This window comes from Mercenaria mercenaria, chromosome 12 (assembly GCF_021730395.1).
Source record: "Mercenaria mercenaria strain notata chromosome 12, MADL_Memer_1, whole genome shotgun sequence".
Classification (NCBI taxonomy): Eukaryota; Metazoa; Mollusca; class Bivalvia; order Venerida; family Veneridae; genus Mercenaria; species Mercenaria mercenaria.
In genome coordinates this window covers 73,047,476-73,060,434 of record NC_069372.1, presented here as the reverse complement: position 1 = coordinate 73,060,434, position 12,959 = coordinate 73,047,476, and the positions used below count along the sequence as shown (strand labels likewise).

At 35.6% G+C, this 12,959-nt stretch overlaps 1 protein-coding gene across 2 annotated transcripts; it reads left to right on the top strand.

Moving 5' to 3' along the window:
- The first annotated feature begins 326 nt into the window (after positions 1 to 326).
- On the top strand, positions 327 to 11,691 carry LOC123533528 (uncharacterized). Of its 2 annotated transcripts, XR_008366560.1 has the most exons (3): positions 327 to 817; positions 6,419 to 9,672; positions 10,289 to 11,691. XR_008366560.1 is itself a non-coding variant. In XM_045315181.2 (2 exons), the coding sequence occupies exons 1-2, from the start codon at positions 471 to 473 to the stop codon at positions 8,664 to 8,666; spliced, it is 2,595 nt and encodes an 864-aa protein (XP_045171116.2). In that variant the 5' UTR covers positions 327 to 470; the 3' UTR covers positions 8,667 to 11,691. The 2 variants fall into 2 exon arrangements, 1 of the variants encoding a protein (XP_045171116.2); XM_045315181.2 differs by having other exon boundaries at positions 6,419 to 11,691.
- Positions 11,692 to 12,959: the final 1,268 nt, after the last annotated feature.

Here is a 12,959-nt window from a genome sequence, read left to right as displayed (position 1 = left end):
TTTCTACGGGGGGACCAGAGACCGGTCGTTGTCGACAGGTGGTCGCTATTCACGGGTGGTCGCAAGCACAAGTTCGACTGTATGTAGTTAAGATAGTGTATCATCATCAAAATCCTTTGAAACACATGTTATCTAGACTTTTTTATATTTTCCCACTCAAGCATTCGCGTTCGAAAAAACACCGACATACTGTTAAAATGGTTTTCAGAAGAACGATCACTTTATCATATTGCGTGTTTGTATTTTGTTTATACTGTGAATGTGTAAACCCATAATAACAACAAAATTAAGTTGCGAAACCTAAGGGTATTGTTTACCAGGAAGTAGATAAACACATATTCTTTGTTCCGTGTACGGCTAAGCTCGTTTACAATGCACATATATGCTATTTCTTTGGAATATTAAGGACCAGAAATTTAATGTAATAAAATATAGTTTAATCATTTTTAAGGTGTTCCAGCTCAAATAAAATGACATCATTTAGCGAATCATCGTGTACGTTGGAGAGAGGAAATAAATCATTTTATGACGTTCCTTGTACTCCATGCAAAGAAGTGGGAAAGCACGTGATAGCTAACAAATACTGCAAGGAATGCTTAGTCTATATATGTGAGTCTTGTACTAAAACTCATGAAGGAATTTCACCGAATAAGAGACATACTTTTCTGGATGGAACGCAGTTCACAGAACAGAAACAATCACTTTTGCTTACTCTTCCAACGAAACATTGTGCCAATCATACCGCTGAATTGATCAACATAGTTTGTGAGCAGCACGGTGTCGTCCGCTGTAGCGTCTGCAAGGTGCTCGAACACAGGTAAGATTTATGTCTCAATTTAAAAGATGTTCGCCTGAAATCTTAGCGGGTCATGGCTTTTATTAGGCTTTTATTGGTTTAATTTCCTGGTAGATTTGAAAGGAACGCCATTTTTAGCTCACCTGTCACATAGTGACAAGGTGAGCTTTTGTGATCACCCTTCGTCCGTCGTCCGTCGTCAGTCCGTCCGTCCGTGCGTGCGTCCGTGCGTCCGTCAACAATTTCTTCTCTGCACGATAGTGGTTTCATTTATGATTTTATTTTAACCAAACTTGCACACAACTTGTATCACCATAAGATCACCGTTCCTTTCTTCAACTGGCCAGATCCCATTATGGGTTCCAGAGTTATGGCCCCTGAAATGGCCAGAATAAGCTATTTTGACCTTGTCTGCACAATAGCAGCTTCATTTATGATTTTATTTTAACCAAACTTGCACACAACTTGTATCACCATAAGATCTTGGTTCCTTCCTTGAACTGGCGAGATTTCGTCATGGGTTCTACAGTTATAGCCCCTGAAAGGGCCAGAATTAGCTATTTTGACCTTGTCTGCGCAATAGCAGCTTCATTTATGATTTGAATTTAATCGAACTTGCACAAAACTTGTGTCACCATAAGATCTCGGTTCCTTTCTTGAACCGGCCATATCCCAAAATGTGTTCCAGAGTTATGGCCCCTGCAAGGGCCAAAATTAGCTATTTTGACCTTGTCTGCACAATAGCAGCTTCATTTATGATTTGATTTTAACCAAACTTGCACACAACTTGTATCACCACAAGATCTTGCTTCTTTTTTTGAACTGGCCAGATTCCGTCATGGGTTCCAGAGTTATGGCCCCTTTAAGGTCCAAAATTGGCTGTTTTGGCTTTTGCAGCCATATAGAGACTTCATTATGGTTTTATTTGATACAAACTTCCAAAATATCTTCAACAACAATAAATCATGGATTCCATGACAAATCAGATCCAATCATAGGTTCAAGAGTTATTTTATATCTGATTACCTCCCCTGATTGTAATCAAAATGGATTTATATCAGTAAGTACTTATAGGACGTATTTGAAATTTCATTATTGTTATTAGTTTGAGTGAGACAATCAGGGTAGATAACTATGGACTGATTTTATGTCAAATTACCTCCCTTTATTTCAAATTAAAATGGGTATATCTCCATAACTAATGAAGATACTGATCTGAAATTTCATTTATGTCAGTAGATTTATTTGGCAGATCTTTCTTTTTTTCACTTACAATATATTTTTTTTTTAATTACTTCCCTTTTTCGTTACTATATATAGCTTATTTTTAGTAACTTTTTAATTATTGGCCGTAGGGAAAACCCGAGACCACTTTTCTGTGGTACAACATGGATGGTACCTCCAATTTTTAGGTGTATTTTGACACATCTATACCTTGTAAGAATTTGTTTTCTTTTTGTTCAAATTCTTCCCTTTGTTGTTCCTGTCCTTTGGATTTAGATATTTTTTCTGAGGACCTTCTTGACCTCAAGTGCAATGATAACAGGTGATCGATATAGGGCCATCATGGCCCTCTTGTATTACGAAATTATCAAATGCTTATAATGAATTTGAAGTTGTGCATAGAATAGACATAGTGGAATCTCCAAAGATCGCTCAACACGACAAAAAACGCAAAAATATTGCAACCATAAAATGTAGAAACAAATTAATAATTTAAAACCTGACTGCTGGCAGGGCATCATTTTGAACATCTATATGTTCTTTTAGCTCACCCGAGCACAAAGTGCTCAAGGTGAGCTTTTATGCTCGCCCTGTGTACGTCGTCCGTCGGCGGCGTCGGCATCGGTGGCGTCGTCGTCAACAATTTGACTGTTAACACTCTGAAGGTCACAATTTTGGCCCAATCTTAATGAAACTTGGTCAGAATGTTACCCTCAATAAAATCTTGGACGAGTTTGATATTGGGTCATCTGAGGTCAAAAACTAGGTCACCAGGCTAAATCAAAGGAAAAGCTTGTTAACGCTCTAGAGGTCACAATTTTGACTCATTCTGAATGAAACTTGGTCAGAATGTTACCGTCAATAAAATTTTAAACGAGTTTGATAATGGGTCATCTAGGATCAAAAACTAGGTCATCAGGTCAAATCAAAGAAAAAGCTTGTTAACACTCTAGAGGCCATATATTTAGCTTAATCTTAATGATACTCGGTCAGAATGTTACCCTTAATAAAATCTTGGAAGAGTTTGATATTCGGTCATCTGGAGTCAAAAACTAGGTCACCCGGTTAAATCAAAGGAAAAGCTTGTTAACACTCTAGAGGTCACAATTTGGCCAATCTTAATGAAATTGGTCAGAATGTTACCTCATAAAATCTGGAAGAATTTGATATTGGGTCATCTGGGGTCAAAAACTAGTCATCAGGTCAAATCAAAGGAAAAGCTGTTAACACTTAGAGGCAATATTTACTTAATCTTAATGAAACTTGGTCAGAATGTTACCTTAATAAAATCTTGGAAGAGTTTGATATTGGGTCATCTGAGGTCAAAAACTAGGTCACTAGGTTAAATCAAAGGAAAAGCTTGTTAACACTCTAGAGGTCACAATTTTGACTCATTCTAAATGAAACTTGGTCAGAATGTTACCGTCAATAAAATTTCAAACGAGTTTGATAATGGGTCATCTAGAATCAAAAACTAGGTCATCAGGTCAAATCAAGGAAAAAGTTTTAACACTCGAGGCATATATTAGCTTAATCTTAATGAAACTGGTCAGAATGTTACCTTAATAAAATCTTGGAAGTTGTTATTGGTCATCTGAGTCAAAAACTAGTCCGTCAATCAAGAATTTTTTAACACTCAAGGTCACATTTGCCAATCTTAAGAAACTTGCAGAATTACCTCAATAAAATCTTGAAGAATTGATATAGGGTCATCTGGGTCAAAAACTAGGTCACCAGGTCAAATCAAAGGAAAAGCTTGTTAACACACTAGTGGTTACGTATTTGGCCCAATATTAATGAAACTTGGTCAAAATGTTACCCTTAATAAAACCTTGGACGGTTTTGATATTGGGTCATCTGGGGTCAAAAACTAGGTCACCAGGTCATATCAAAGGAAAAGCTTGTTAACACTCAAGAGGTCACATTTTGGGCCCAATCTTAATAAAACTTGGTCAGAATGTTACCGTCAATAAAATCTAGGACGAGTTTGATATCGGGTCATCCGGGCTCAAAAACTAGATCACCAGGTCAAATCAAAGGAAAGCTTGTTAACGCTGTAGAGGACACATTTATGACTGTATCTTCATGAAACTTGGTCAGAATGTTAACCTGATTATCTATAGGTCAACTTTAAATCTGGGTCATGTAGAATTAAAAACTAGGTCACTTAGTCATTTCAAAAGAAAAGCTTGTTAACACTCTAGAGGCCACATTTATGACTGTATCTTCATGAAACTTGGTCAGAGGGTCAAATCAAAGGCAAAAAAGTAGTTTACACTGTAGAGGCCACATTTATCACCATATCTTAATGAAACTTGGTCAGAACGTTTAGATTGATATCTATAGGTCAAGTTTAAATTAGGGTCAGGTAGGGTAAAGCTAGGTCACTAGGTCGTTCAAAGTAAAAATTTATAAACACTTTTGAGGTCATATTTATGATTGTGTCTTCATGAAACTTTGTCAGAATGTTAATCTTGGTAATCTTTAGGTCAAGTTCGAATCTTAGTCATGTGAGGTCATAAACTAGGTCACATGGTCAAATCAAAGGAATAGCTATTTAACACTTTAGAGGCCACATTTATGGCCATATCGTAATGAAACTTGGTCAGAATGTTAATTTTGATGATTTTTAGGTCAAGTTTGAATTTTGGTCATGTGGAATCAAAAACTAGGTCACAGGGTCAAATTAAAGGCAAAACAAATAGTTTACACTGTAGAGGCCACATTTATCACCATATCTTAATGAAACTTGGTCAGAACGTTTAGATTGATATCTATAGGTCAGGTTTAAATCAGGGTCAGGTAGGGTAAAAAGCTAGGTCACTAGGTCCTTCAAAGTAAAAGCTTGTAAACACTCTTGAGGTCATATTTATGATTGTGTCTTCATGAAACTTAGTCAGAATGTTAATCTTGGTAATCTTTAGGTCAAGTTCGAATCTTAGTCATGTGGGGTCAAAAACTAGGTCACAGGGTCAAATCAAAGGAATAGCTATTTAACACTTTAGAGGCCACATTTATGGCCATATCTTAATGAAACTTGGTCAGAATGTTAATTTTAATGATCTTTAGGTTATGTTTGCTTTTTGGTCATGTGGGATTAAAAACTAGGTCACAGAGTCAAATCAAAGGAAAAACTAGTTTACACTGTAGAGGCCACATTTATCACCATATCTTAATGAAACTTGGTCAGAACGTTTAGATTGATATTTATAGGTCAATTTTAAATCAGGGTCAGGTAGGGTCAAAAACTAGGTCACTAGGTCATTCAAAGTAAAAGCTTGTAAACACTCTTGAGACCATATTTATGGCTGTGTCTTCATGAAACTTAGTCAGTCAGAATGTTAATCTAGGTGATCTTTAGGTCAAGTTCGAATCTTAGTCATGTGGGGTCAAAAACTAGGTCACAGGGTCACATCAAAGGAATAGCTATTTAACACTTTAGAGGCGGGGCCACATTTATGACATATCTTAATGAAACTTGGTCACAATGTTAATCTTGATGATCTTTAGGTCAAGAGGTCAGGTGAGCGATACAGGGCCTTCATGGCCCTCTTGTTTATAATACCCTGTACGAAAATAGAACCTGTTTTATAGCTGTAAAACGTCTATAAAAGATCTGGGATTTTTAAATTACAGCTGTGAAAGACCTGTCAGTGGAAATTATGTCCAGACGTAGAGTTGAAATTTGCAGGTGTAAAACATGCAGATCTCAAAAACAGAGCTGTAATAACAGTTCAAAGTTACACCTGTAAAATTGTAATATCTCAAAAATAGAGCTGTAAAAATACAGTTGAAAGTTACACCTGTAAAATGGTAATGTCTACATATTACCGCTGTAACATGTTTGGAGGGAAATATTGTATTGTCAGCCTTTAATGCATTTTGGGGATATAACTGAAATTCACAGAGACACCACATCATCTAAACTATTGGAATTTTAACCGTTATGGAGTAAGTGAAAATGTTTAATTATCTAATATACTTGTGTTATTAGATACATTAACTATTTAGACTATGTTTGAAGCAGAAAAGTTTAATATAAATAATGATAAAATTGTCATGTTTTAGGCATACTTTCATCTGTAACTTTTGCATTTCTATAGCTGTAACTTTTTAACAGCTGTATTTCAGTTGCATAATTCGACCTAAATTGAAATCTACAGCTGTAATGATAAAACTACAGGTGTAAGTGTTAAATAGTCATGACTATAATTTTGAATAAAAAGCAGGTTTTTTACAGCTGTAAAATAGTATTCTATGGTACACCATTTGTGTAATATTTTCTTCTCATTATGAACACCAATCATAAACATGTAATAAGAAAATGTAATATCTTAAAGATACAGTTATAAACTAATTGTCAACACCTAAACACAAAGTTTCATTTTTGTATTTCAGTGTTTATTCTAAACCTCACCACATACCAGACGCTGTTAAGGGTATACAGGTGAGTGAACAACATCAAATTATTACAAAAGAAATAGAAAGTTTTATCCTGGATGTGGGTAAATTACTCAGGGATCGGACAGCAGATCTGTCACGTGTTAAAAAGGAAAAACAGACAGCTGAAAGAATCATTGTAGATTTTAGTAAAAAGATCAAAGAATCTTTTGATGTCCTGGAGAAGAAAGGTCTAGATCAACTCAGTCAAAATGTAAATGTGAAGATAAATGAAATTGAGTTCCATATTGACTACCTTGAAAGTACCAGAGAAAAGGCGGGTGATATTTTACGGCAACTTAAACAGTCCGAAGGGGATAATGAGAGTGAATTATCGTACCATGTCAAAAACGTAGGTAAAAGATTAGTTAGTGATTCGAAAGAGAAAATTCTAGAGATAAATGAAACGCTACAAAGAGAATGTATTCGATATAAGATAAATCCGGATATTGAAAATTATGTCACATCTTTAGTTTCTCTGGGATCAATTTCAAATACCAAAATGGCCACTCCTACAATGGAAGGTTCAGATATCTGTTTGTCGGCCTGTCAGGATGCAGCAATATCGCCTATCATCACCAAACCCCCAGCTGACCACTCTTCAAATATATTTGAGAGCAACGTGGTTAGTCCTGAATGTGCATTTGCAACAACTGACCTACACAACATGACAACTTTAGATTTGAAACATAAAGTATCTCCACTGACACAAAACGCTGAATCTCATCCTTTTATTGAGGTATTAAATGCAAACTGTACCAATTGTTCATCTGTTGCAATATCCGAAGATAAAATGACATCGCAAAACATATCTTTTACCTCGTCGTCAAATTCAGATATCTACGTAAACTTATCCGATCTGCATGATATACTTCCAGACACCACTCAATCATCTCAAATGGACAGGTGTGCTACAGTAACATACACAGATAATTGCAGCATCACATCTAGTTCTTCTGTATGTTCTGATATCTACGCGAACACAGGACATTCTTCAGCGTCTTCGGATATTTATGATAACCTACCTTGTCATAATGTTGCTTTATATAACACTGATTCCACACAACGTCCGTCTGAAGTATCATTAAATACCAAACAAATCGCTCGTGCATATACACCTTATTCACCCGCGGCTACCACAAATACTCTTACAATATACTCTGATAAAGCAACCTCTTCCGAAAAGCTTAAGCCATGTGTAGTAACTGAATCAAGTTCAACAGCATCTGTTTGCAAAGAAGAAAGTGGGCATATTTCTTCCGTTCCTGAAAGAGACATTATGGATAAATCGTTTAAGCATATATTGTCAGCTGGCACCAAAATTCCTTCAACTCAAACGTCCTTGTCTCGAAAGGTATCAAAGCAGCCGGTGTCGAAAGACGAGGATACTTTTACCAGGTATAGACCTGTACCGGTGATGAGGTTTACTGTAGCGGAAAAGTCCGACCATTATGACTGTAATACATTTGACATTTGTCAATCACTAGACGGCAAGATACTCGTCATAGACAACAACAACCATAAACTAAAGAGGTTTAATCAGTCCTATAAGTTACAGGACTCTCTTCGATTGTCGGGCGATCCTTACAGTGTATGTACAGCTGGGCCGGGGATGGCTGCCGTTGCTTTACGTAACGACAGGAAAATACAGTTCATTAATGTAGGCAAGAAACTGACACTGGCAAAATCGTTTCCTGTTGGTACTAACTGCAGAGGAATGGTTTATATTGATGGATATCTGCATGTTTGTACTGGGGATTTAAGCTGTCCATTTTCAGGTCGTATAGAGGTGTATAACAACAACGGACAGCTTCAGTTCTACATTCCTCAAGCTCCGAAACGTTTGCCTTCCGTACTCAAATATATCGCCGCTACAGAAGTAGGTCATCATCGCTTTGTTACGATGTATAGCAGTGACAGTATAACAATGCTGAACACCACTGGAAATTTGCATGACACTTTCAGCCACAGAGACTTGAAACAGCCTGAGGGTATTTGCACAGACGGTAGGGATCAGGTTTTTGTCTGTGGTTTCCATAGTAACAATGTCGTTCAGCTTTCATCAAAACATCAGCAGGTAAAAGTGATTCTAGATGAGACAGATGGCATCAAAAAACCGATTGCAGTACATTACGATGGATTACAGTCTCGGCTTCTCGTCTCGTGCTCTCACTCCAATGAAGTGTTTGTATTTACTCTGAAATAGAAGTCATTAAAGTGGAAGAAACCAAATCGAAATAAGCAAACTCCAGTAAATTGTTCTTAAGGATTTTGTTATTTCGTAAATTTTGTTTTGGATATAAATTAAACTATGGAATGAAAGCACTTGCATGTTATCAGTGGTCTATTGAAATACAGCAGTGGTTTACATCCTTCCAAAACAGTGACATAATCAAAATTTACACGCGCAATTACGATTTAACAGGAATTGTTATTTGAAACATTTTGAATTGTATGATTTCTTACAAACATATTTCTATGTTGAATATGGGATGCATATAGGTACGACTAAACATGAACAAATATGTGAATTATGGGTGCAAGCTATGGAAAATCTTATGCGAGAGTGTTTTGTAAAATGAGTTGATCAAAACTTTACAATTGGATCTCGAATTATAATAGTACATGTAATAGCTTTTCCTGTCGCCTCGCCGGTTCCTATGAAATATTTGTTAGAACTGTTCTTAGAGCCAAATATCCCGATATGACTGAAGAAATATATTTGTAATTCATGTCCAAAGTTAAAAGTTGCATGCCCTTCTACAACACGATTGACCCGCCCGCTTAGCTCAGTAGGTAAGAGCGTTTGTCTACGGATCGCGGGGTCGCGAGTTCGATCCTCGTGTGGTCCGCCGTGACGATTTGATGAAAGACATTGTGTCTGAAATCATTCGTCCTCCACCTCTGATAATTCATGTGGGAAAGTTGGCAGTTACTTGCGGAAAACAGGTTTGTACTGGTACAGAATCCAGGAACACTGGTTAGGTTAACTGTCCCGCTGTTACATGACTGAAATACTGTTTAAAAATGGCGTTAAACCCAACAAAAACAAACAAATTCTACAACACGTAATGGAGAACATTAGTCAGACTCTTCCCTATTATGTCCAAGAAGTAGATGGGTCTTCCTCTGTTTTTATCGTTGACTTCTTTGTAATTTTTAAAAGCATATCTATACTAAATTTCATTGGATTGGAAAATTATTAAGGACAGGTTGTACCGAACCAAGGATAAGGCCAGCGAGTATAACCAATTAGTTACCATCGAAAAACAAAGCACAAAGTCCCTTTATGTGGTTTATTTGGAATGACTCAATGGTAACATGTGTATGTGGTAAATACTGAAAAAAGAAACCATATAAGCGATATATTACAATATGACTAGTTTTACATAATGCTTCAGAAAAAATGGCTTATAAAAATCACTAAATTTGCAACAGTGACCAGAAACCTTGATGAGCTTTAAAAATATAAAAATGATACAAATACATGAAATAGTAGTTTGAAGCTTAAACAAGGGAATGAGTAAAGGTACGAGCAACCTTGAGTACGAATCCAAAAATCTATTAAAACAGCTAGGAGAGTATGCTACTACAAGTTATTGCGGCCAAAACAAGGACTAATATGTATTATTACAAAATACTGCATAAACTTACACCATGCAACCTTTATAAAGCTGTAAGATTCTGCAAACGAAAAGCTTATCGTTAATTATGTCATCGCGTCAGCGCCAAAACATGAGACAGAGCGAAACCTAAAGATACAAAATTACAAGAAAGTTAAAGTAGCGGAAAGATCAGTACTGACTCTCGCTAGCGGACATGACACAGGTTTACTTTTAGTAGCTCTCTGCTAGATCTAGGTTTGATTAATTATTTTTCTTTGGAAACTTACAAATAATAAGCATATTTATTTTGACCAACCGCAACATCATGGACAAAGGTTATAATGAAAAAGTCAGTAGAATCCAACTGAAAGGGGTCAAAGTTACATATGGTTATTTGGTTATCCTTGCGTTTTATCAAACAACAATACAAGGGAAGGAACAAGCTTATGTTTCTCATTAGCAAATGTACAGCACTGATTTCTGATCTATCCCAGTATGTGTGATTTCTAATAAGTCCCAATACGTGTGATTTCCAATATGTTTCCGATCTATCCCAACGTGTGATTTCCAATATGTGTGATATCTGATCTGTCACAATATGTGTGATTCCAATATGTGTGATTTCTGATATGTCCCAGTATGTGTGATTTCCAGTATATCCGATTTCTGATCTGTCCCAGAGTATATGATTTCCAATACGTGTGATTTCTGACCTGTCCCAATCTGTGGCGATGATAATGAGATCGTGCTGAGTAAGCTCCCTTTGCAGTTCTAATCTTCTTTTCGGTAGGATATGTCTCAAAGATCTTTCGTTTTGCCCTACCCAATATTTAGTAACATAATCATACGTAATTATACAGCACAGTGTCTACAATGATACAATAACTTTGAGTATAAGCATACATATATATTAAAACATTATTCATTATTTGAACAGTTAAAATGATTTATATATATTTTCCTTGGTGTTAGTTTATTTGCTTTTGTGTTTTGTTATCTAGTTTTTATTTATATCTATTCATATTTGTATCGTATATCAATATATCGCACCTGTATGGACGGAATAAAGATATTAAATTGAACTGGATTAAATTGAACTCGATTGGTTCTGCTGAGAATATTATCATTTTTTTCGGCGACGCCGTCTAAATTTTTTTCGTTACCTATGCCACGTGACTTCAGTTTGCAAATCAAACTACTTGATAACGCTTTATAGATAATTTATCAAAATGGAAGATTTATACAACACTCTGCCTGATTGGACGAAAGTGTCGATTTCTTTCACTCTGTTGATTGTGCTACGCTGACTGAAATGTAGACAAAGCGTTTATCCTAAACGACACTGTTCACAGTTTTAAAGCTAACTTTGGCTCAGTATATTTAGCAAGAATATTGATATATCTCAAAATGATAAGTTAGTTTAATAAATATGATAAAAACCTGTTGAAATACCAACATATATCAAATTAAGGAAAGAGCTGAATACGGTCTGCGCATCACATGAATAAGGGTGTGATAAGAGTCTTTTATGTAGAGAAGTGCTTTTTAAAAGATTTTCGTCTGTATATGAAAAGGTTTCTTGCTTTTGTGACTTATTCAGATTGCATATTAAAATGAGTACTTGTTTGCTTTGATATATTTGTTATAAATTATTTAACTGATTTATTATATATGAATATTTTTCTTTAGTATGATATGCCAATATTGAACTCAGTTGAAATCTGTTTTATTACATATATGCTATATAATGACTGAATCTCATTACACTGAAATGAAGGTACACTGCATACAGTTTATCTATGTGATATGACTACGGTCAAACTTTGCTTATGAAACAGAAATATTGAAATAATTACAATTTTATGTTTTGCTTGACCTTCACTTTTTATAGGTGTGACGTCATTGTCCAAAGATTCATGAATAGCGAATATGCATGTGTTAAAGCGGGATCAGTTGGCCTATTTTAGAAATAAATAAAAATAATAAATAAAAAACTCCTTTAATTGATTTTTTCTCATGTATTCTAATCAAACTTGATTTGTAGCATCTTTATTAGGCCCGCAGCCAACTTTGTTCAGTTGGGACATTTAACCCCTTTTAGGGGCTGCTAGAGCTAAAACTAGAAATGCCTTTACACAGCGTCTCATGAACAGCTCGGTGGATCTTTGTCATACTTGGTCTGGAGCATCATTATAAGGTCCTCTTCCAAATTTATTTATATAGGAACTTGGCCCCTATTAGGGACCACTATAGCTAAAAGTAGATATGCCTTTCTTCGCATTAACCACTAAAATGTAATGGATTTTTATCAAACTCGATGTGTAACAATATCGTAAGGTCTCCTGCTATTTTGTTACAAATGGGTATAGGGACCAATTTAGCTAAAAATATAAACACGTTTAATGACCTCTTCTCATGAACCGCTTCATGAATCTTCATCAAACTACTGCTGTAATTATTCGTCTAAGGATAAACGAAACAAAATTGCAACCCTACGAAACCTTTGCGAAAAATTAAAAGAGAACCATTTAGATTGTTAAAGTGCGGTGTTTAGTTTTGCAATTTGAAAAATATTAGATGAAAGATGAATGTTAGATGAAAAATTCATAAACTTCTTTCCTTATTACAATTCGCCGACCATCATTTTTAAAGATATTTCTTGTTATCTAATGAATTTGATTATTTCAATGTAGATAGACAAAAGTGTAAGATTAGTTTTTTTATCATTTGTTATGTAGCCTTTTCCGCTGAAACATCAAGTCATTTTTCTGTACATGTTTCAAACGCAATGAATTTTGATCTTACAAGCAAACTTATTATTGCATGAGAACCATATGCCCATACGTTACACGCAAAACCATTGTATCACGGAGCATATGCTTCTTACAGACTTC